The sequence below is a fragment of the Calypte anna genome, chromosome 3 (genome assembly GCF_003957555.1).
Source record: "Calypte anna isolate BGI_N300 chromosome 3, bCalAnn1_v1.p, whole genome shotgun sequence".
In the NCBI taxonomy this organism is placed as follows: Eukaryota; Metazoa; Chordata; class Aves; order Apodiformes; family Trochilidae; genus Calypte; species Calypte anna.
In genome coordinates, this window is record NC_044246.1 from 77554622 (window position 1) to 77579939 (window position 25318).

General features: G+C 39.9%; 2 protein-coding genes across 5 annotated transcripts in view; both read right to left on the minus strand.

Moving 5' to 3' along the window:
• Nucleotides 1-253: 253 nt before the first annotated feature.
• On the minus strand, nt 254-13747 carry TMEM30A (transmembrane protein 30A). The gene is made up of 7 exons (XM_030447085.1): nt 13274-13747; nt 7681-7797; nt 6936-7043; nt 5776-5863; nt 5174-5317; nt 3336-3542; nt 254-1781 (listed from the first exon to the last, which is right to left on the minus strand). Exons 1-7 carry the CDS (start codon nt 13547-13549, stop codon nt 1588-1590), a joined length of 1134 nt encoding a protein of 377 aa, XP_030302945.1. The 5' UTR covers nt 13550-13747; the 3' UTR covers nt 254-1587.
• A 4986-nt stretch (nt 13748-18733) lies between these two features.
• The window catches only part of FILIP1 (filamin A interacting protein 1), a 106564-nt gene continuing 99979 nt past the window's right edge, over nt 18734-25318 (minus strand). For 3 of the 4 annotated variants that reach the window (XM_030447073.1, XM_008490611.2, XM_030447071.1), the window contains exon 7: nt 18734-19624. In XM_030447073.1, the coding sequence (XP_030302933.1) occupies nt 19584-19624 (41 nt within the window). In that variant the 3' untranslated portion in view covers nt 18734-19583. Of the gene's footprint in view, nt 19625-21142; nt 21223-25318 lie in introns of those variants that run through there. The other variant, XM_030447072.1, reaches the window with a different exon arrangement.

Below are 25318 nucleotides of genomic sequence, written 5' to 3' on the forward strand. Positions count from 1 at the left end.
TTTATACAGACTTACACCCTTAAACTGCTAGCTTAGAAAGATTACACAAGTAGCTCAGTAAAAATGGTCATGTGTTTACATGGTAAATTCAGTGTAGTTTAAAGCTCACTATAGAGTAAAGTACTGGAGCATGAATTTCTTGTAATAAATATGGAAGAGAAATAACACTCACTTAGAGTGTGTTCACATCTAATGAGAATGTCTTTTCATCCAGATGAAAATAAATGTGTGTTCAAGAACCAAATAACATCTCTTACTAAATGGTTTGTAGACTTTATTATAGTCTTTAATATACTCAATATTTAATCAAGCTAGTTGCATATAAAGTGATCTCCACCATATACATTACAATTTCTGCACATCATCTAAAAAAAAAAGTCACCAAAATGTAGGATTTTAATTTTGAATTAACCTAAAAGTGAACCCTTCTGTAATTTAAGACACTAACCTGCACATTGTCTCTAACTGGCATACTTAAATTAGGCTTCACAGCAAGCTCAACCTCCATCTCAACAAAGAGGTTACTGCCATCTCAGCTTCTGAATTTCTACAGTTTACTATCTCAACACTGCAAAAATTTAGTGTGGTGTTTACTTCAAATAAGGAAAAACCATATGACAATTCCTTTACAACAAAGCCTGTTTAGAATACGCATGCCTTGAGAAAATTAGGAAACTCCTCCAGGAAAAGTTAATTCACCCAAATTTATCAGCTGAAAAACCTTTCAGGGTCTTCTCCATTAACACTTCGAGCTGCTCACAAAAAGCAAAACCAGCAAGCACAACAGGTGAACTAGTACTGGATATGACTTAAAGCAAAGAAAATGATGAAAAAAGCAGAGTCTACCTGCAACAAACATTTCCTGATTTAGAACAAACTTTAAAAGGGACTCACAAAGATAATTAACAAATAGGTTTTCTGATACCTTCATAGAATGCTAGTTTACTGGCCAGGCACATATATTCTAAATATGCAAAGAATCCTGAGTGCTGAATTTCACACAGCACTTAAAAGTTTTTAACATGACAGAGGTGGGTAGGACACAAGAAAAATATTTAACAACTTATATAAATATATTAAAATCTCAGCAAGAAATGTAATAGCCCATGCACACAAGACAGTAAATAGGAAAAAAAAAAAACAAAAACAAAAAAAACCCAAAAACATTAAAGACTTGACTTTTCTTTTCCATAGTGCTGACACCTGAATTCCAGAAAGTTAACAATTTATACTTTAAGACTTTCTGCACGCAACCTATGTGTACTGAATCATACTGACATTACACAGCACATGAACAAGCAGCAGATGCATCAAGGGAACAGGAGCTATATGCATCGTTTGGCCTGTCTGCTTACAGGCAAATATCAGAAAACCTGTTTCTGACACAGGCAGAGATACAATCAATAGAGCTAATTGTATACCCGTCATTTTCAGAAGTTAATCCACAGTATGGGAAAAGGGAGCTTTAGATAAAAATTATGCACCCAGCCTCAGTGTGACAGAAGCAGAGATTTGTCTTTCAAAAACTGGTTCCATTCTGGACTGGCCTTGATGCACATGCAGTACATTTATTTTCAGAATGCAAGGTTAATTGGGAATGTCTGCACTAGTGTTGCGATTGCCATATTTGTGATGGATGATCAGCAATACAACTCCTAAGAAGAAACATATGGACCCAACAGTAATGTAAGCGATTCCCAGAAAGGGGTTTTTGCCTCCCATCCAGGAGATGGTGCTTAGGATCATTCTTTTTCGTCCATCAAAACTGTGTACAGGATAATCTGAAAAATATATAGGAAAACAAGAGGCATATTTCCAAACCTAGCTTTATGTTGTTAGGTACAGTGTTTTTTTCAGATCATTTCACCAAGGTTCCAAAAACAAACTGCCTTCTTTGAATATTTTAAGAGCAATTATTAAAAAATGCAACTGCTTTTTTAGGCTAACACTCATCTGGGCATTGGTAACTACTCCAAGAAAATTACCATGTTAGGAATGTTAACCCCTTTCTAAGGAAAGAGTGAATGCACAATTTTATGCATTTTTGAAAGCAGCTTCCATAACATTAGGGAAATCTAAAATTTTAACTCTTGAATTTGTTACAAATTTTTTCTTAGCGAGTTTACGTTCATTCAGTTCTACCTTCACTCCCCACAGTTTTGCAGAAAAGGAAAATACTGCAGTAGATACATAAATAATCATTAATTTCAAATCTTAAGAACTCAGTTACTATGACAACCACCCTCCTCCCATTCCTGCATTTCTACCTTGTCTTTAGTTTGTTCAAAATACAGTGACAGACCTCCACACCTGATATACAGCCATTTTTCTGACAAGAATATATGGAGCCAACACAAGCCCCAAACTCCTGAGTGTTCAATTCCTGCAGCCATGAGAAACGCCTCCCAGATATTCAATACCCTCCGTTGTTAAAGCAATAATTCAGAGCACAAGAAGGCATCAAAGAATCAGTAGTGCATGTATTTGCACACTGCAAACTGGCCACATAACCAACTAACTAAGGGCAAATAAAGTGTGCCCTTACATGATATTTTGCTGAAACAAGAACCTGGCTGTTACATGGGCCATTTCGCAGATTTTAAGGCAGCTTATACGCTCAGATGAAGGCTAAACATCACTTAAACTACACTGAAGTATTTTCCTGTCAGCGAAAAAACACAGGCAATGTGCCCCAAAATTCTCAGATGGAAATGCTCCCATCCACAGACTTCAGCCTCTGTGCCACATGAGGTAGCTACTGGAGACTGCAAGTCCCCATAAACATGGCCAAGACGTGTGACAAAAAAAGTGAATGAGACTGACATCTGGAAGATCTCAAATTAAGTGGACAAAGACATTTCTGTCCTTCAAAATTTGCCTACTGCATAAATTAATTCCACATTTAGATCTTCCCTAGGAATAACATCTCCTCACAAAGGCCTCCTCTAAAGAGAGGGCTTTTAAAAATTCTAACTGCACTGTATTTGAGTTGCTTTCAACCAGGTTAAAAAAATTTGAATATATGAATGCAGTTTTATATGCATGACAAAACAACCTAAGCATGTTACGACTGAAACTGCACTTACATTAAGGAGTCTAACCCAGGCATTCCACCTATGAAGCTTAAAAACTGTACTGGATTTCATATTTATTTTTTGATCCAATTGTCACTACCTGTTTTTCAACCCTGGCTCAATACCACTTTCTTTTTTCTTTTTTTTTTTTTTGAGAGATGGCAAGAAAACAGGCTGGTCCAGTTTGAACCCTCACAAATATATGCCTGTGTAATCCTGCTAAGGTCCTCTTGTCACTTTCAAAGATTTTTCAAAGGATACTGTATGTGATATCCAAAGAATATTTCCCAGCCTGCAGGGTAGGCTGTAAATTATCCTTCCTTTCAATGAGCCGATACAGCTTGCGAAACGTTGGCAGGGCAGCAGTCCGCATCCACACAATGAAGTCTTCATTGATAAAACCATTGTTGTCAGGCTCAGAGTCCAGCAAATACACTGGCTTGGGCCAGTTCACAGGTTTTGTTGTGCCTAGGATTAAACACAAAGAACAACTATCAAATATTTCAAATGCAGGACTAACCACTGGCTCATCAAAATGCATGCTAATGCCATTACAAACACTTCTAACTAGTGTGAAGGGACAAGTTGGCTGGGATACTTAAGAACTTCTTATTTGGAAGTTTAAGTAGTAGTGCTTATCCATTATGTGCTCTTATCAGCACTGTCCCTTTGTAAACAAATATGCCTCCCCTTCATATGTAAATAGCTAGGAAGCCTTGTCTAAAAACACTACTCTTCTAGAGTTCTCCATTATGATAGCTCTGCTGCTCCTTTGTTCTAGAGTCTGACAACCACTTTCTGGAACAGCAGCAAATAAACCTATGCACAATATTTTAAATGATGCCAGGCTAATGCTTTTACTGACTTTATTGGAAATACAACCCTACACTGCATTAGGGCACGGTATCTGCTTTTCCAAGGTTAGCATCATATTGGTAAAATGTAATTTCACTGTGACTAAGCAAGAAAACCACATCAGGTAAAAGCTAAAGTTATTACATAGCTTGCATAAACACAAACACACACACCTTGGAGCCATGAAGATGATTTTCAAACACTGACAGCCAATAATAACTGTTATTTAACTTTAAAAATGAGAAAAATCAGACAGTTCTAAGAACACAACAGCTTTAGAAAAATTTGCACTATCAATAGAGCTACTTAAAAAAAAAAAACACATGAAGAATTTGATTAAACAATTGTAGGATTTCTTTTCAAGTTTAATCCAATCATTAAAGCAGTTGTGCTGGCTTTAGCTGGGGCAGTTAAATGTCTTCATAGTAGCTTGTATCATGCATGCTGTGCTTTGGATATGTGATGAAAACAATGCTGACTGCATGCTAGTAATGTATTTATTGCCAAACATTGCTTACAAAGCCTCAAAGCCTTTTCTGTTCCTCAGACTGGCCTGCCAGTGAGTAGGCTGGGAGTTTGCAAGAGGCTGGGAGGGGATGCAGCTGGGACAGCTGACCCCAAGTGCCCAGAGGGATATTCTGTACCTTACAGCATTGTGCTCAGCAGTAAAACTGGGCAGGGAAAGGCAGGCAGGGGCTGCCACTCCTGAGGGACTCGGTGGTGAGCAATTGTTTTCTTTTGCATCACTCTTTTTACTTGGGTTTTGTTTTCCTCTCTCTTTGTTGTCTGTGTTCCGTTTCTGTGCTCTATTTTGTTTTTACTCTTACACTGCATTTTTTTTAATTACTAAGCTGTCTTTATCTCCCTTTCCAACTCTCCCCTCATCCCACTGGGCAGCAGCAGAGTTAGTAAGCAGCTGTGCCGTGCTGCGTTGCCAGCTGGGGTTAAGTAATGTCAGAAGTGCAGATACAAGGCTTTTCTGTTTTCCAGGTAGGAAAAGAAAGTAAACCATATTTTTTTTTTAAATTAAATAAATAGATATTACAGTAAAGATAAACCCCAAACACTCTCACATGGAATTTTTTAGTTTTTATTATTAAAAGACAACCTGCCTAGAAAGCAAAGTAGTCCTCAGCTTAAATTTCTTCAGAGAACCACAGTATTTTGAATTAGTATGTTCACTAAAATGGTGTCAGTGAGGTTTCAAATTTCAAAAAGTTCACTTTTTTTTTTATCTTTTTTACCTTGGAAAAGTGCAGTTAAGTTATTTCCATCTCCAGTAGGATTTCTGAACTTGACATTTTTATCTGTCCACCATGCAATGCCTTTTTTAACCAAAGTAATACGAGTCCTTGTGTTGTTTTCAATGCGGAATAATTCCAATGTATCTAAGGAGACAATCAAATTAGAAAACCAGCTTGAGAAACTCTGATTATACAGATGATTCTGCTAAGCAGTAACATTAACATCTCTGGGAGAAACAAACAAAAAAAAATTGGACATGGCACTTACTACCTGCCTGACACAGCCAGAAGCTGTTATGCAAGAATCAACATATATTAGATAGCAGCATATTATCCATATACAGTACCTATGTCTACTCCCCAGCAGTAATAGCTTCTCACAACAGGTATTTCCATCCTTCACACATTACCAAATTAAACTAATTCTGAAAGCAATTTTGAAAAAAGCAAGAAAAGCTATGTAATTTATCCTGAAGAATGAAAATGTGTTAAGTAAAAATTAAAAAGCCCACATTTTACTCAGAACTATTTACAAAACAATATGAAACATACACTATTTCACAAAAACATTTAAGTAGTAAGTTAAAATTGAGTTATCATACCATTAAACATACTGTTGGCAATAGCTCCACAAGGAGCAATGGGTTTGTCCTCATTTGTGCGGTAAGGCTCACACTCCTTACTTGGATTCTGAAAGACAAAGAAGAAACAGGAAAATGAGTCTGCTAGTTTATCCAACTACCCTTGTTTTTACTACAGTACCTCAACAATGTGGACATCTTAAATATGCCACAAAAGCTTTTCACAAGTCAGGTTATTTACAAATACTTCAGCAATCAGTAGCAATTAGCATGATTCATTTTTCTTTTGCAAGCAGAAATAAAAAAAACCTAAGCAAAGCATGAATAAAGTTAGAATTCCATGATGGTCATGCTACATTTAAGGCTTTTCTTGGAAGCAATTACAACTTTTACCTTTTAATAGTAACAGTTTTCCAACATGAAGTATTCAAGTATTTTTTAACTGAAGTTTTTTCTTAAAGTATGCATCAGTGTTATAGAAAATAAGACTATAATGAGAAATCAATTAGAATATAAAACACAAAAGGTTGCAAGGACTCCAATGGGATACCACAAATGCAAGCAGAAAATTCTTCTCCACTTCCTGTATCCATCAGCAGATGTAATCTCCTTCATCTCTCCCCTTTTTATTTACAGGTAAAAAAGGTGAATCATTCTTGCTGGAGCAAGAACCCAGCTGTATTTCCATTCCTCATAAAAATTAGAAAAAAAGAGTTCTGGCCCTTAACATTATACCGTGGCTTGAACAGAATACACAGTACTGATACTTTCCAGGATCACCAATGTTCAATACTGAACCAGAATGTACAAACCCAGATGCACTTAGATGTAATATCCAAACCAAGTGCTAAGAAACAGAATGCTATTTTATACTGAAAAGGAAAATGTCAGACAGATAAAATACTACTGACTGAAGAGAACAAGACCCTTAAAGACTACTGAAATTTGAAAACTGATTGAAAACCTATTCTGCTGTCTGCTTAATGTAACGACTGACATGAAATTTTACAGCATTTTAATACAGTTCTCTTCTGTAAACAAAATGAGAATTCTCTAATAGCTGTCTTCTGACATGCAAAAATTCTAGCACCTCATAATTATGGAACTAAAGCCTGCTACATGGCAAATTATGCAATAGTCAGAAGTTAGCTGCTGGTTAATAGCCAAGCATGAATACCTACAAGTAGTGAACTGTTATCTCCATTTAGCTGGCTGTCATCTCGAGATTTCACGTAACGACGATGGTTTTGATAGAAGTTGGAAAGTCCATAATACATGAATACATTGCTCTACAAGAAGATGGGGCAAGAGGGGGGTTTCATTCACACAAATAAGCAGTCAATAAAACATAGGAAGACACTAGTTAACATAAAGCTTAAACTTCAGCCTCTTAAACTCTGTGTTTACAGCAACACTGAAAGTTGAAGCCTCAAGCCTGCCTTCACACTGAGTACATGAGCACTGTGCTAACTTAAGCTGGCATTCTCAAGTCAAACAGTATCAACATGCAACAATCTACCAGAATGATATTCACCAGCACTGCTTCCTATCTTGTCTGATGTTAATCACAGAAGCCTCCTTATTTGACTCCAATTTGTTAGAAAGCACTTAGCTGGTATATACAATTCTTGTTGAAGAACTGATCTACTTGCAAGCTAAAGGACACATACAGTAAATCTAAATGTGTAAATCACAAGCATGCCATTTAATGTTGTACATTTCCAGATAAACAAAGTCATTAAAAAACATCTCATCCTTGCTACTTGAAAAGGCACACAGAAATCAGATCCAAGTTCATAGGAAAACTAGAAATAATCCTTTAAAATAGAAGAAAAAATTAAGACTTAAAGGATACAGACTTCCTACTGACTACGAAGTAAACCATGTTTACTGTTCTAATTTCACTTTGCATGCAGGGCAGTATACCTCAAATGAATGTTCCAGTGTGAAATTGATAGTGCAATTACAAGGTGCTGTGCTGTCCCAGGACACATTTAAACATTTGTTGCAGGGACTAGAAGGCTCTGTTCCCGTATAGTCAATCTATAATAGAAAAACAACCATTAATTTACAATGGAAAAGTAAAAAAAAAAACAACTGATAAACCCATTCAGGTCTATTTGATGACCTCAAAAGGTCCCTTCCAAATGCTGTGATTCTGTCTACATGCTCAAATTCAGCATCAAACAAATTAAACACCAAGGTGAGCCAGTACTGCTGGGGGAAAACGAACCAAAACATCAAACAGAAACACAAAATGAACAAAAACCAAACCAACCCAACAAACAGACACAGAAGAGCAAATACTCCACACAACACAATGCTTCCAAATATATACACTCTAATGACAAGAAGATCCGAGCTTTTACGTGTTTTCAAGAGAGGCTGAATTATTACAAGTCTCTGGTAAAAACTGTTTGCATAGAAATCTTGCTTTTTTAGCCACTAGTCAGAAGATTAAAAATGAAAAAAAAATTAAAAGATAATAATTCAATGCTCAAGAACTCTTCTGAAAAAGGGAAGTTGAAGACAGTAATATTGTTTTGCCAGGAATGGTGAAATGCCAGTAAATGGACAAGAAAGATGATCAATGCTAATGTGGCTTATACAACATTATCTGTCTTTAATAATAGCTAAAAAAGTGCCAGTATTTGAAATCTATACAGGCTAGTTGGACAGTATACATAACATATCCTTAACAGCGGTAAGGTCACTCTACATCCCAGTCCACCTGCAGCTGCTTCCCCACATTAGCTCTCCCTCATGTACAGCTCCACCACGTGTAAATAATTCACTTGGGCCCAGCATGCCAGCTCCAACCACAGAAAGAGAAAGCTTTACCAGCTTGAGGTAAAGCTGTCTTTACCTCATATCATGAAATTCCTGTCTTGAGTTTAGACTCAGATCAATGCAACATATACCAAGTTACAGCAGCAAACTGCTCCACTGTTGTAGAATTTGGAATGCAACACCCAAAGAGTTTTATGAAAGGGTGCTGCAAATAGTTTGCCCTGGTTTATGCTTGCAGTGAAATGTATGATTACAAATTAGAATGATTTATCATCTGTCATAAGGTTAGCTAAAAACAAACACACAGTTTGTCAAGGTTCAAGGAACACGGGGAAGCCTGTTACCCTCTGGATCTTCTTCAAGGTCTCTATTCCTGTGATTTCTTTGGTATCTATTAAGCTGCAGCCCTTTCCTCAGCACTTTGCTGCTGCTGCCAGATTCTGACAGATGAGATCTACACTCTAACAAGCCCAGGATTCTAGGATTCTAGCACTCAGCTCCAGAAGCTATTAGCTGGCAGAGAGAGAGAGAGACATAATTTTTGCTGTCTCCACTGAGGAAGATATCAAGTTTATGCTGATCTAGAAATAGCACTACTGCAGCACTCCTGAACAGCTCTGTTTAGAAACACAGACAGACAGCACCATTGCTGTCAACAAACAATGCATCTTATTTGTTCAAGGCTAAATCAGTGGGCTTTTTTCCAAGCTAAAATAAGCTCAAGAAAGCTTTTCCTTTAGATCCATATCCTGAGCTAGTTCTCCAGAGGGTGGAGAAGATTTAGATTAAGAACAAACTCTTGTACTCCAAGATTGTAGAAGATCTAAAGACTTCACTTTCAAAAACATAATTGTCTAAATTCTGTGGAGCATGAAGTTGATATACTTTCAAAAACAAGCATGCTTGTGAACACTGGTATCAGCTTCAATGCTATCCAAGAGTTTTCCAGTACAGTAACTGCCAACAAATGTTTTGGGGTTTTTTTTTTTCCTGCATCCACGTTTACAGGTTACATTCAGCAGAGAGCTAATTTAAAGGGATAGAGATATCTGTCATCATCTCTTCACAATATAGTGAAACAAGGACTTTGGAAACTGAAGGGATCAGGGACTTCTGGAAACTGACTTTGGGATCCATATCAGGAACCCACCTGACCCAGGGTTCTGTCCCCAGGAATCAGCCAGCAGCTTAGTATGACAAACCCACACAGTGCAAGCCACTCCCACCAACAACGGCTCTAAGGTCACTGGGCATATCCAAGTTATCTGACATCACTGGCTTTTCAGGCTGCTGATGTCCTTCTTGGTTGATTTACATTTTTGCAGTGTAGGAATAACAACTATTGCATACACATATTTTTCAAACCATTTATGACTTTGTAGGCTTCATATGCTGTCACATACCCTACCCTGCTTGACCACTTTCGTATGAAAGGCATCCCATAATTCTGGTCATTTTTGCTATCCCTCTCTAGATATTATTAAATTTCATACAATTTTTAGATGGGGCTACTGGAACTGCACACAACACTGAAGAAGTATGCAACAGTAATCTACTTTCTTTCAGTTCTTTGCTCCTAGCCATGTCTTAAATTCTTTTTAGCTTTTTAACATTTATCACGCATTTCACAGCAGCAGCCACAAAACCAAGAACTCTTGGATATTTCTCAATATTTTTTTTTCACATTTCAACATGCTCCTTACTCATTCTTTAAAAAAAATAATAAATAAGGAAATATGGAACTTTTTCACCCTGTAATAACAAGGGGAAAAGTCATTTATACAGCTGCCTCTCATTTTCCACCCAAAATGAACTATTTTCATGATATCCCCAAGATAAATAAGCTGTTTATAACCTTCAAAACTGTGAGAAAACATAGAGAACAATCAACACAAAAAACCTAATTCTAGTACACTTAGGCATTGGAAATCTTCCACACTGGAATTCAAAAGAGCTTATAAAGGAAATCAGTGGAAAAACTACATTTTGTTAATCAGTCCTTGTCCCCGTACAAGAAGAGCACAGTTCACAGAGACAACAATGGCTGCAGTATCTAGTTCCAGGAAAGGGCTATTTGAACTGTGCATAAATGTGTATTTCAGGGGCACAAATCACATATGATATTCAATTTCAATACACTAAGTTTACAGGCAGATATATACATACATATATATGTATATACATGTGCATATATATATATATTTATATAGGTATATCCATGATATATACATAAGTATACACATGTACACACGCACACACGTTTAATAAGTGTGCTATTCTCTGGGACATGGGAGCTAATAACTACCTCTGCTTCCTCCCTCAATTACATCTTAAAAGGAGCTTAGTCACTGCACCCAGCTTCTATATGTCTTGTCTCCCAGAGCTAAATTTACAGCTATTTGTGCATAACATTTGGAGGTTAATACCAAATGCCAGCATACTAAGCAGGTACATATCTCAGCTAAAGACTTAGGTGACAGCACTGTCTTAAACTGCGTTTCTCACTGGTGTTAAGAGCCCAAATGTTGGTCTGTAAAATACTTAAATCTACATTATAGTGCTGCAACTGTAAAGTCTTTTTTTTTTCCCCAAAAAAAGTTCAGCTGCTGTTAGGATGACAATCCCACCCAGAGTTTCTGCACCGTAACGCTTAATAAAAGCCACGTGAGGATCAGACAACTGAACCAAAGTTCCCTCATTCTTACCTGCATACCCCAACTGTCTGATCATATTCTCAGAAGTCAAGAACTTTGTCCCTCCTGTCCCCAGGAAAGCCTAATGATCTGACTTTGGAGAGCTTCACTTCAGGTAGACAACACAATTTTGAACCCACATACTTAAACAAACTAATAAATGAACACAAACCTTTCTAATAATGAATATGTTGAAATTAGAAAGGGTGGAAGGCCAGCAGCTACCAATTAGTTTCCAAATATAAATGGCTACTATTACTTTGTATAAACACTCTGTGCAGGGGACCATCAGTAATGCTCACAGCTCACCTATGGATCTTCTTACTGCACACTAGGAGGGAAGTGGAGTTTTTGGCACCTACTCTTATTAGGAGCTGCTAAGTGACAGCAGTATATAAAAAATCTGTATATGCATACAGCAGCAATATAGGCACAATAAGTCACTCACATTTTTGTACTCATTTGTACTCTGATGCATTTCCTGTCCCAATGGATCAACACAGATCCAGTCGTAATGAAACAAAGGAGATACAGTTATCCAATCATATTTACCTTACAATTATTATGATGATCTAAGACTTGCATTATTATTATTAAAAAACCAAGCTACTTTAAATGCAGTTGTCAGAAAAAGTTAGCAAGGATTTTTTTTTACTTGTCTCCATTGAATGTCTTTTTGAAAACATATGATTGTATTTGCCTTAAACATGACTGTAACATAACAATTTTAAAAATCTAAGTATCTATCACAACTTCATAATGTTCTCTGAAGAATTTGTGTCAACTTTCAGATGTTCTGCATACCCTCAAACCTTGACATGTGAAGCAACTGCTTTTCAAAAATACACTTACATGCAATATTTAGAGACTGTAAGATATGCTCTACCTGTTTCACTCCTGTTTTCCTTCCTGACTGGGAGTTTAGTTTTTAACATAAAAGTAAAGTGAACCTTAAATTGTTTTAATTAGAACACGGCTTGAATTTTAACAACAATGCAGAAATAAAGTATCAAGATCATTCATTGTCTAACTCAGAATTTCTTTAGTTAATTGAGTTTCACTGCCACACTGCTTTCTCAAACACGGCTTATCTGGAAGTGACAGCTTACTCTGATAACTAGAATGATTTGATCCTTATTCTTCAGCACAGCAATCCATCAAACAACTACACCTCAATCTTGGTCACATTAGCTTACTGAAACGAATCACTGCTGACAACTTCCTTTTGAAGGTTGTCTCTAAGCCTTTGGGTTTCTTCCTTATACCACACAAGGTGAGTCTGTTATCAAGTGGACCTAACTGAGAAACAGTTTAGTTTTTTGTTAACGCTCAGCAACTTTTCGAAGGAGTGGTGTGGTTAATTACCAGATGTAAGTGACTCAGTCTTTGTAAGTATAATTACAAAAAGCCACGCTCTTCCATCTTTGTTTCTAAGTTTACTCCAGCCACGCTGGTCTCCCTTAGGTCATCTAAAATGTTAAACCATTAGCACACATCAGCATTACAGCAACACAGTCAGCACGGAGTTTTGTCCTGAAACAAGAATTACTCTGAACATTTAAAGATACATCATCTGTCTCCAGAAGCCATCCCGCAGACACTGCACATACTACCGAGAATCAAGCCGGGACTGGGGCGTGTTGATTAAACACTGTCATTGGCAGCCCCGGAAGCCCCTTCAGGAGCACTAACACGGCTGGCAGGAGGGTCACGATCCACGGGGAGGATGCTCTGTAAGACCACTGCCTACTCAGGGTAATTAACGGAGGATTTGTTAAGGAATACAAACGTTAAACGGACTCGGCACACCCGGGGTGCCCGTTCACCACAGCCACCCCGCCGGCCACCCCCTTCTTCCCGCCGAGTGCCGGCTGGGAGCGATGGCGGCCGGTTCCGGAGGACTCGGAGGCCGCCCTGGGCAGGCCATCCGCAACACCGCTCTCCCAGTCCTCCGGGAGCTCCCAACCACCGCCCGCTCTCCCGGGCAACCCGGCGGGAGGAGCCCGCGTGTGTCCCCCCACCCGCCCCCCACGCACCTCGTACTCGCGGATGTTGTTGGAGGTGACGAAGATGCCGATGCCGATGGGGATGAAGATGAGGCCGATGATGAAGAAGGCGGGCAGCACCGTCCCCGCCGTCAGGATGGGCTGCCAGGCCGGCAGCCGCTGCTGCTTGAACGCCGTGTTATCGGGCTTGCGGGTTTTCACCGCCCCGCTGCCGCCGCCGCCCCCCACCGCCCCGCCGCCCGGCATCCCGACGCCGCCCGAGGGGTGCCCGTCCGCTTCTTCCTTCGCGCTGTAGTTCACCGCCATTGTGCCCTCCACCGCCGCCACCAGCAACCCCCGGTCGGTCGGTCGATCGGTCACCCCCACCCGGCCCCTAAACAGACCCCACCGCGCCTGCGCGCTAGGCCGCGGCGGAAGAGAGGCGCGCGGCTGATGACGCACGCCCTGGCCACGCCCCCCGGCCCCGGTACCGGCAGCAACGGCCGGGAGGGCTCTGCGCGTGCGCAGAAACGGGCCGGGGCGGGCCGGGACAGGCGGGGGTGGGGAAGGAGCTGCGCCTGCGCACTGCGGCGGAGACCCCGCCCGCCGGCTCGGGGCAGGGGCGGGGCTGGGGGGGAGGGTCTGCGTGCAGCATGGCGGCGGGCGCGCTGCATGACGGGACAGAGGAGGGGTGTCTGCCTCGCTACTGTGTCTCTGAGACCGTGTGGGCACCGGGGCTCAGCGCTTATGGGTGTCCCCCAGCTGTGTCCCGTATGGGGAGGCCGGTGCCGGTGCCGCCAGGCCTGCCATCTCGCGGAAAGCACTGCGTCACTTTACAGCTGTTTCGCCCTCTTACGGTGGCGCTGGGCCCGCAGGGACAGTTACGCCCAGCCAGGCTCCTCTCCGAGAGGGGGGGGGGCTGCCTAGCCCGACCCGACCCAGTGACCCAGTGTGGATCCTCGCCGCAAAGCCCTGTGGCGGCCCTGCGGCCCTTTCGTGCCCCTTTTGCCCTCCTTGTGCTCTGGGGGCGGGGTGAGGCCGGGCCGAGCCGGCTGCGACCAGGTCTGACAGGGGGAGCCCCGGACCTGCAGCCTTGTCCGCCCCACTCGGCCCTTGAGGGGGAGCCCCTCCACTTCCCGGCTCCCCACTGCATCGGGGGGAGGGGGCGGGATAGCGGGGAAGAGGCAGAACCCGTTGGGTCACAAATGGAGAAGTTAAGATTCCTGCTCTCATAAGTCACAGCGTCAGGGCCGAGGTAGAAGTGGAATAGTGTTAGTCATCACTTCAGCAGAGTTCAAAGTTTATCTTAAAGCAGGCAGTCGTAATTTTAGAGAGCTGTTTATGCTGTATCCCTGCCCTCTGGTCCTGAGGTGTGTTAGTGAATAAAAGAGCAGTGAATGGGCATGGGAAGTTGCTGCCAGAGTTGTTATTTTTTATTTCCTCAAGGAACTAATCTGGGTTTCGTTCATTAAATAGTCACTTTATGGTATGAAACATGGGAGTATTTGGATCCCAGAATAGCTGCTTTACCAGGCGTTGCACAAGCCAACGCAATACTGAAAGTCCATATGTCTCACTTTTTTTGACACACATCAAAGGTTTTTTTCATAAGGATGGCGTAGTTTTTCCTTTAAGCATGTAAACCAGTCTGAGATTCCCTAAAATAAATGCCTCTTCATTTTCCTGAAGAATCGGAAGTACCAGCAAAGGCCACTGGGGGGAGGCAAGTGATTTGTTCAAATGAGGTTTCTGTGGGGACTGAAGACGCCTCCACAGACAGCATGGGCAGCGTAGACACTTGAGCATCTTAAAATGTAAGAATGATTTTGATGTCTAAATAGCTATTTATGGTTCAAAAAATTAATCGCATTCCTTGTGGAATCTGTACTAAAGCTATATATATATATATCATTCCTAATTTACCCTTTCCATTATCTTGTAGGCCCTACTTTTTGCTCTCACTTTGCATGTCTAAGCCCCTTATCCCCATTATCCCCCTTTTCTTTGTGATATCTTTTGTTTTCAGCTATCAGCTTCAGCTATAGTTAATTTTGCTTCTGCAGCCTCACAGAAAACCTGGTGAGGTGCAACCCGGAATGCCAAGGGAACAAGACTCCTGGTAAACCTGTGCTGGGAGATGGCAAGAAATTTCTGGCAGCAGAAAAGCCAAGAGGCAGCATCAGGAATCTAAGAATCTCACACTTCCAGGTACGAGAGGCAGAAAAGGGTATGTTACATTCCATAGGATCTGCCTGACCCGTCAGGATCATCCAACTCATGCAGATCAGATCCATTATCACAGCTGCAGCTGTTTGTTTGTCCATAGGCTTGGCCTGCACCTACACTTTGTACTGCAACCACTATGTTGACCAGAAGCATGATTTTTTCTTTATACCCAAATAATTACTTTCTCAGTAGCACAACAGGATGCAAACACAGAATGTATCTCTACTTCCATTCTTTAGAGAAATAAAGTATATCAGCATAGATACTTCAAGAGATTGGTTTTACTTTTTCATCAGTAAGGGAAGGCCTTGGTCACAGTGTTGAGCTAAGACAAACCCACTTATGTCCAGTCAAGTGCAACCAATAAATTTAACAAAATTCATGAAGTTTTTCCATGAGGTGCTGTGCAATACAGTGTACTTCACTATGGTGTGTGTAGTTATAAGACAAGTGGGTACAAAAACCAACCAACCAACCAAACAAACAAACAAAAACCTTCTCAAAACATACACTTATAATGTTCCTTTTTTAATATGTGGACTGGCAAACTGATTTATTCACCTAACAATGAGTGCTGCAGAGACACAGGACATAGTCAAGCCCACAGTGGTTTACCTTTTAGAGGCAAGGAAGAAGCAAATATGTATCAGACCACTTAAATGGTAAAATCAGAAAATTTTAATTTGAAAAGTGAAGTCTGATTTTTGGAGTATACATTGAGCCTTAAAATTGTACAAAAATGAATGTATTGTTGTTATTTTAGAAGACCATTGCACTTAATTTTTTAATTTTATTCCATCAAGTCCCCAAAATGATCTGGCGGTTACTCTATGACATCGCCCACTTATTCCTAGGAAAGATGTAAATAATTAATTCTTTTTGAAATAAAATCCAAAGAATGCTGTTAAATTCCCTAATATTTAGACCAGGCAAAGCAAATAAAAATGCATGAATTGCCAAATAGATTATTTCGGGGAGCACATTTAGATAATTTAAAGCATTAAATACAAAGCTTTCAGCTTAATGTGAATCACTGGGTTGTTTCTCTTCTTCTGAACAGTAGCAGTAATTTAAGTGGTGGAACAGTCAGGGCAGTGACCTCCATTTTATATCACATTTTCTACATTAAAGATGGCTCTACAAAGCAGGCAGTTTTGTGTCCTCGTTGGTCCAATTATGTTTCACAATGAGACAAAAGGAAAACACACTGGATGCAGTTTTTTCCTTAAAACAGTATTTTAATTGCAACAGCTGATTTTATTACCTCTAATTATACTAAAAAGGGTCTTTCAGTCCCCTTTAGACAGCTGGAGATCTTTAAGAGAAAAGTAGACTTTTCACTGTTTTTCAGTTACTTAAAAGCTATTGGTATCTGTAGCCCAAGGTAGCCTCTACACTTAGGCTGAAAGCACGTCCGGACTGCTTCCTTTAAAATGACAATACTTGCAGAAATTAATCACATTTTAATCTATATTAATAGATTTGTTCCTGAGTGTCCCCAGAGTATAGGCTAATTATGTGGCAAATGCACTGTCCTTACTTACTTGTTTTAGAACCAAGTCCAGATTAGGTAATGTAAAAAAACTGACCAGGAACATAAATGCACTGAAGATGAAACACACCTGTCAAAGCATCCTTGGCATGCATCAGTTTTACCCTCCAGGCATTTCTATGAAATCCTTCAGCTGCTTGCCAGGTGTCAGGTCAGGATTTATTGTTCAACCTGCATAACCCCTTATCAGTGTTGAAATTGTGTGTATCACCATGGATCATGTGTGATGACATGACCAGTGTTAAAAGTCTCCTACTCAAAAGTGCTGCAGTTCTTCAATAATATTTTAAAATCTCAATTATTTCAATACACCACGACTCTATTTATGCTTTAAACAAACTTTTATTTTGTACAGCCTAAAAAGTATTTGCAAAACTGTAAATGTTTATATATTTGTTTAGGAATCAAAAAACAGAGGGGGAAAAAACTTGATACATACACTCATACTGAATTGTTTTTATATTAGAATCTATGCAGGGAAAAATATTTTCTGCTTTGATTGAGACCTTTTAAATCTCAACTCAACTTCATAATCTATTTTAATATATTTTAATTTAATTTAAAAGCTGAAGTTTATTTCAGGCATGTCACCATCACTTCCAAATAACCAGCAGCTTCCTTACAGATGAGTTCAGTGTAGTTCTTAACATGGAAAAGTTTTGATTCCCAAGTAATGCTTTGAAAAGAGAAGAGCTGGCTCGTTACAACGTTCATTCTGCTGTGCAGTGAACTGAAATGTGGCACATACTAAACTTCACTCACATCAGCTGTATCACTCTGTAAGCTGGAACTCTTGACTCACTCTAAAAATATGATCTACAGAGACAGCTATGTTATTGGCATACATTGTAAGAAAAAAAATAAACAAACCACTCCTTAAAAAACTTGGTGTACCAGCTGAAATACAAGATAGACCAACAAAATTACTCTTTTCAAGGCTAAGCAGAATTTGGTTACTTAGTATAGCTGCAGTAACATAACAAACTATTACACAAATCAACTCCAAGAAAGTTTATAGAGGTCCCAGAATATTTTGCCACTCTACAGTGTCAGCATTTGCTGCAGCACTCAGATCTGGAAGGAAAAGCAGCTCCCATGACTCCCGTGAAGATCAAATTGACTCCATAGCAGTGTGTCAGTGCAGCTGCAGAGATCAACTGGTGTATTCATCTCAGTGGGATGCTGAGTTAATGCACTCTTGCTGGCATTTCACAGCCTATCTCCTGCAAGCAACACTTTTCCTTTCCAAAAAGTAGTTTCTCCCAGTAGCTTCTGCGATTGAAAAATCTACAGTATTTTAAATATGTGCCAAAAACTTCGTTTAAAAATAATTCATTATGAAATGTATATATATAAAAAAAAGATCCTGACGGGGTGGTATCTTTAAAGCTGGTACCCAGCTTTATATGCCCATTTGTTCAAAAATAATTGTAAGCATAGCTGCCACAGAACTCTGTGGATGCTTTTGGAAGCTACAGCCACCAGTGTAAAATGAGCCCATCAGCATATGGCAGAGTGCACAGCACCTTACTTAGACTGTCCTGTGAGTCAAATATTTGGTATTCTGATCACACCAGTCAAACATCTCTGCCAATGCAGTGAAAGCACCAGGTTAGAAACTATGAAGTCATTAAGAACTTGGTGATAGATCCCTCTCTGTAACTCAGTGTCTGAATCAGTTTTACTATGTACATCACTATAGTACCACAGTGAGATAGGTACCAGGCAGAAAAAGGAACTTGCAAAGCTATATATTCTGTCTCTGTAAAGAAATACATATGTACGAGTACTGTCAGCCTTAAGAAATTCAGAGTTCAAATTCAAACACTTGATTACATTTGCATAGTTGTGAAAATTTATTAGCTACGGTGTAATGAAAATCAACTTTTTTGGTACAGGCAGAAGTAAAAACATACAATATATAGAAAAAAATCACAGCTTTAAAAACTGGCTTACATTGTTTAATATGAGTAAATCTGGTTGCATTTCAAGGCATTGGACTTTAATACTTAATTTTATGCCAAACCATCACACAGTGCAAGAAATATTCTGTAATAGTACAAATTCCATACAGCAGTCTTCAGAGTATTTAGTCTCACAGAATCTCCTGGTAGCAAAATATGTGCTGAATGTTTTCCACTTAAACACAAAACGTCGCTGAAGTTAAATTTTTCTTTCTTTACATACTTTCTATTACAAAAATAACAAACTGGAACTTTGACAGTGTATTCTACAAATAAATGCGCCGTGGACAACAGGAATTGCAACTTTGGGACAGTAACTTTACAAAGTGTATTATAAAAATAAATTATATGGCAAACATCAAACAAAATCAAGCACGTGCCTCAGGCTTTGCAAAGAAAAGTGAAATTCAGCCGTCAGAAAGACCGCTTCTCTGTCCCTCTGTAGTTTTCAAAATACCAGCAAGGCAAAAAAATAAACAAAATCTAATGGAAGCAATAAATACTTCCAGAAATAATCAGTAGCACAAGGGACCCTGGTGTTGATGGTAGGGAGGTTCTCCAGCGCTCTGTCCCGCCGGGCAGGAGGGCCGTGCAGGCAGCACCGAGCCGGGGCCGTTTCTCATCTGGAGTTCATGCGGAGTTGGTGAATGATGACACTCTCTACAAGACAAGACAGCAAAACATTTGGTGTTATGCAGCTGCAAAGACATTACAAGTTACTTTAGAGAAGAATGTTACAACAGGAGCTGAAAGCTTTTTTTATTTTTTCTTTTTTTTGTCTAAGCTGTCTCGCAGGTTGATAAAAACTGTCCTGGTTAATGCTACGAAGGGAAACTAAATTAATACCAGGCTGTTACTCGGGAGCCCTTGACTTCCACTTCAGTATCAAGACCATCGCTTGGCTGTCTACAGGGAAAAAGAATAATACAGCTGAATGGATTAAACCACAGGAGCACCAGGGTTCCAGTCCCACACCTGAATTGGGTAGAGGAAGACTTGGTGTTGGGTGCCTTGTATCCTGTCTGAGCAAATCCATTATAAACCCGCTGGCAATCCTGAAATGGGGATGGGAAAGAGGCATAAGGCCAATTCTCATGTTTAATTGAAATTTGGATTAGAACCTATGCAGCTTTTATTCAGTGAGTCTTCTTGAATTTTGGTACTGACTTTAATGGGGATAAATTTCAGCCAGAGCACGCAAAACTAAGTGTTGGCACTGTGTTTGAAAGCCTGGGTTTAACTTTGCCCTGTATGTAACATAAGAGAGCCCTGATCCTGATGCATCTCTGGGCTCTGCTGGAATACTAATGTATACTAATGAATACTAATGTCTTCTGTTCTTGTAGATAAATACACTGCTCTTACAGGCAATTTTTTAATATAAGGATTTAGCTATGAATTACATTTTTCTCTGAGAAGGTGTACTTTATGCATTTCAAATAGTATAGTCGTACCACTTCAACCTAGAAACATACAATAATACATATTCAGAAATACTTATTTTCTTAATTGAAATACTTTTCTTTCTAAAGATTCTTTCCCCTGATAACAGCCTGAAGATTTTTCAAAATTTACACAACTGAAAGCGCACTAACCGTGTATTTACTATTTGATGTTTGTATTGACTTCGCTCCTTTGCCTGCTTCCTAATGTGTGCAAGATGTCTGGTTAAATTACATTACAAGAGGGAACAAAATCAAAATGTTTTCCATGAGCTTTTAATACCAGGACTTTGCCACTAGGTGGCAGATGCCGGTGATGCTTTTCATACGCGGTGCATCAGAAAAGGGCTAAGGCAACATTCAAGAAAATAGGTTAAGGCAGATGAAATAACAGAATTTCACAAACAGAAAGTATTTATTTACCGTATAATTTATAAAGAATTACTTTTTTTTTTAAATAAAAAAAGGAGGCATACCAGCTCTACCAAATCTGACCAGTGAGTGTGAAACAACCACAAACTACAGTAAGATTTTACCTTACAACCCATGCTGTTAACTTCAAGATCTCACAGAATATGATGTAAAAAGCTGTATTTACTTAATATCAGCTTGGAACCTGAGGAGAATTCTCCCATTAACTTCAGTGGGAGTCACACAAAGTATGTATGAAGCAATTTATTATTCACTGTGTACATTATATATTAATACAGACTTTAGATACAAAATTCTAAAAAATGCTGGTGGCAGGAAAGTGTCATGCTCCTTGTAAAGGTTTCAGCAGCAAAACTACTGTAGGTTTCTCAGGCAGTCTTCCTCCTACGGACCAAATACAGCAATTATGCAAAAAAGTAGGAGAAATAATTTTAAAAATCAACAAATTTTCACTTCTAGTATACATTTATTCATTCATTTCTCACACGTGTATATGTATGCTCTTTTTCTGACTTTTTTTTTAATGTAAAATGTTTAGATATGTACATAAATATATGTACTTACACACACACAAACTGTAGTTACTAAAGGCAGTGTCCAAACAGTTCTTAAATTAAAGTTAAGAGTGGCTGAGAGCAGCCAGGCAGAAAGGGACCTGGGAGTCTGGATCGACAGGAAGCTGAACATGAGCCAGCAGTGTGCCCAGGTGGCCAAGAAGGCCAATGGCATCCTGGCCTGTATCAGGAACAGCGTCGCCAGCAGGTCCAAGGAAGGGATTCTGCCCCTGTACTCAGCCCTGGTGAGGCCACAGCTTGAGTCCTGTGTCCAGTTCTGGGCCCCTCAGTTCAGGAAGGATATTGAGGTCCTGGAGCAGGTCCAAAAGAGGGCAACCAGGCTGGTGAAGGGACTCAAGCACAGACCCTATGAGGAGAGGCTGAGGGAGCTGGGGGTGTTCAGCCTGGAGAAGAGGAGGCTCAGGGGAGACCTCATCACTCTCTACAACTCCCTGAAAGGAGGGTGTAGCCAGGGGGGGGGTTGGTCTCTTTTCCCAGGCAACTCTCAGCAAGACAAGAGGGCACGGTCTTAAGTTGTGTCAGGGGAAGTTTAGGTTAGATATTAGAAAGAATTTCTTTACGGAGAGAGTGATCAGGCATTGGAATGGGCTGCCCACTGAAGTGGTGGATTCTCCGTCCCTGGAGATATTTAAAAAGAGACTGGATGTGGCACTCAGTGCCATGGTCTGGTAACTGCAGCGGTAGTGGATCAAGGGTTGGACTTGATGATCTCTGAGGTCCCTTCCAACCCAGCCAATTCCATGATTCTATAAGTTTAGAGTAGGGTAGATTTTGTCAGAGTTAGGTAGGACTGTGAGATACGATTACAGAAGTTTTTCTAGGGTTAGAGATGTGAACATTTCCAGGAACTATGAATTCACTTAAGCAAAATAATATTAATGACAGGAAAAAAATGAAGTTAAGATAAAATTATTAATTCTGCTTTCAGTCCCACTGATGCAAATCAGAACTTCTCCAGGAAACATACCACTAACAGCTGGCCTATGAAAAATGCCAGGTCATATAATGAAACACATTACCTAACATTTTAACAGACGACGTTTAATTTCTTCTTACAATATATACAATCAAGTAACAACAGGCAATAAAATAATGCATGTACCCAAGTGCCAGACCCAAGTATCAGAAGAGAATCACATATCAGTATTTCTATTTTTAAAGTCCTGAAGAGAGTTTTTGAAGTGAAGAACCATTCGTCCCTGAGTGATTCATACCTGATTCTCAGAGCTGATAGCTCTGCATCTGGGAGTAGTAATCTTGGAAGACTGCATCTTCCAAAAAGCCAACTAAGGGCAGTGTTTAGGGAGGAAGATTCAAAGTGAAGTTAGGATCTATAATGAGAAATGTTACATATAGTTTTGCCTGAGAGAGCTCAGACAAAAGTAAGAGAAAGAGGGAACCTCACAGTGATGTAGGGGAGAAAAATATTCCCCTAAATGAAAACAAGTTCACAAGATGAGCTCACAGAAACTCCTGCCAGCAAATTACAAGTTTTAAAGCAACTCAATGAAATTGGCCACTGATGTGTGATGGGAACATGTAATTGGTCTGAAAATTGTCCTGACTGTTGCAGCTTATGCCAGGCACCTGAAACCCATCAGGACGGTAGCTCATGCTCTTTAAAGACATGCTGTTCCACATGTCATCAGTGTCACTGAATGATCATGAAGATACCAAGCATGTTTTAGAACATGTGTTGCGTATTTCAGGCAGTAACATAGGACTTGGCATCCAGCTGGCATGAGTGAACATATTAGCATGACTTAAGAGATAACTCACATGATGCTAATTACTATGGGCTGGAAGTTTGATGTTCAAACATGGTAACATGCATACCCTGCCAGCATATTCAAAAGAGTCACAGTGTTACTTGTTTTTTTTAACAATCACACTAATGGATGCCACAAAAGGAAAAAAAAAGTGATCAAATTAAATTAAAATTTATATTATTCCTTCAGCATGTTTACCCATCTGAGAGAAATCCCCAAGACACTAAAGTTCTGTGCTCCCTCATTTTCAGTCACAGTTATTCTAATGTATGCTCTACTAATGACTACGTTAGCAATACTCATCACTATTGCTGATGAGTAATTAATTAACAGTAATTCAGGTGACAGGATCTCATCTAGGGATCACAGTGCAAAACTTACTAGGAACTAGATTTAAAATCAGAGGTCACCTGGTGAACTGAGGTTGCATCTTCTCAGTCCATGTGTGCTGCTCATGAATGAGGCATTTTCCTTCCTCTTCTCCCTCTCCACCTTACTGCTGTCCTAAGCCATATGTTCCCACTGCTGGATTTGAGTTATCATGACTGCTTGGATAGCCACACCATCAGCCAGATCAGGGCACCTCTCCAGCTGACATTGAATTCTACTACCAAAACACAAAGATTGGTTCTCAACCAGCTCAGTTCCAGATGAAGTACTGTAACTATCATTACTCTGAGTTGACTGCATTTTGCTACTGAAACTGTTCCACTTCATAAACCAAACCAAAACAAAGCAACAACAAACAAATAAACAAAAATGCAAACCAAAACCCAAACCACGACAGAGAGAAAAAGTTGAGAGAGAAAATTCTAGATGATCACCTGGGCAGAGGAAGGCTTGGTTTCTGCACTGCAATCCAATGATGCAAAATACACAAGAAGCCCTGTAAAAAAAGGCCCTAGTATTTTTCCCATGGACTTGTGTATCAGAGTTTGATTCTTTGGTGCCTATTGAATCTGAAGCCTGGACAAAGCTTGTCCTTGTGTTTCTCTTGTGTTCTTTCTTAGATGTTCTATGAAGGTGAACTCCACACAGCAGGGCATCGCTGAGGTCTTGCTCCTCTGTCACCCTTTTCATTAAAATGGAAGAACTTTTTATCCTGGAGACTACTATTGCTTTGCCAATTTTGGCTGAAATTGGTTGTTACTCATCAACGGAGGACAGATGGAAGGATGGATGAACACAAACACTTCATCTTACAAGCCGCCTTTTCACAAAAGGCCAGGCTCAAAGGCAGCCTTTGAAACAGGGACTTGAATCTGGGGGTGCTCATCTCCTAGTTCAATATCCTGACCACTCTACCACTCTCTTATTTCTACTCAGTGAATAATGAAATCCTCCATGCAGAACAGCACAGCCTTTACAGGAGGGAACTGAGAATTCCACCTTCTTCTCTCTCAACCCTCTGTCAGTGCCATTGGAGGACCTGGCTGGAGCTGATATGAGTTTGAGTCTCAGATACTGATGTAAAAGTGTACCCATCTTACCTCTGAAGAAAGGTTTCAATCAAAAGCTTTTTAAAATAAGCAGCAGTACACTTGCATTTGTAATATTTGATCTATTAGGAGGCATTCATGGTTCCACAGTCACTTTTAGAAGTCACTGGCTTCCTGTGCCTTCTTTCTTTTTCTGGCCCAAGAGCCTGGGACTAAGCTATATTAAAGCTCACCTTGATGCTTTTGCCAGCTTCCCTTTTACTTCAGACCAGTTCCCCAATTAAGTTCAAAGACTTGTGCCAGCTCAAAGGACAGCCATGTGGAAGTGAGTACTTTCTTGACTGAAGGTGACAAAGACAAGACTACAGCTTTTTACTCCCCTGTAGGGTTACATCCTGACTTCAAGTGACCATGAAACTGCAGCTTGACTTAAATCCCTTTTAGAAAATACAATAATCTATTATGGACCTCAGTTAGATTCAGGGGCTGCAGTGGTAGTTGAGTCACAACTGAAAGACTGACTACTCAAGGCAGTGGAAGACCCTAAGGAAGATCTTCAGGATCTCACTGTTGTCTAAATTGCCTTCCTGAGCTGACTTACTGAATGGAGAATCATACTGTAGTCACTGAACACGACTGTCTTCAGATTCAGAGGAAAACCCAATATAAGAAGACCATTATACTTAACTTTTAAGAC

What these genes read in the sequence shown, in the direction of transcription:
- TMEM30A (XM_030447085.1), bottom strand. Translation starts at nt 13,549, where the DNA reads ATGGCGGTGAACTACAGCGCGAAGGAAGAAGCGGACGGGCACCCCTCG. An exon ending in ACAACATCCGCGAGTACGAG is followed by an intron (nt 7,798 to 13,273) that starts GTGCGTGGGGGG and finishes TTTCTATTATAG; the next exon opens with ATTGACTATACGGGAACAGA. An exon ending in CTTAACTGCACTTTTCCAAG is followed by an intron (nt 3,543 to 5,173) that starts GTAAAAAAGATA and finishes GTTTAATCCTAG; the next exon opens with GCACAACAAAACCTGTGAAC.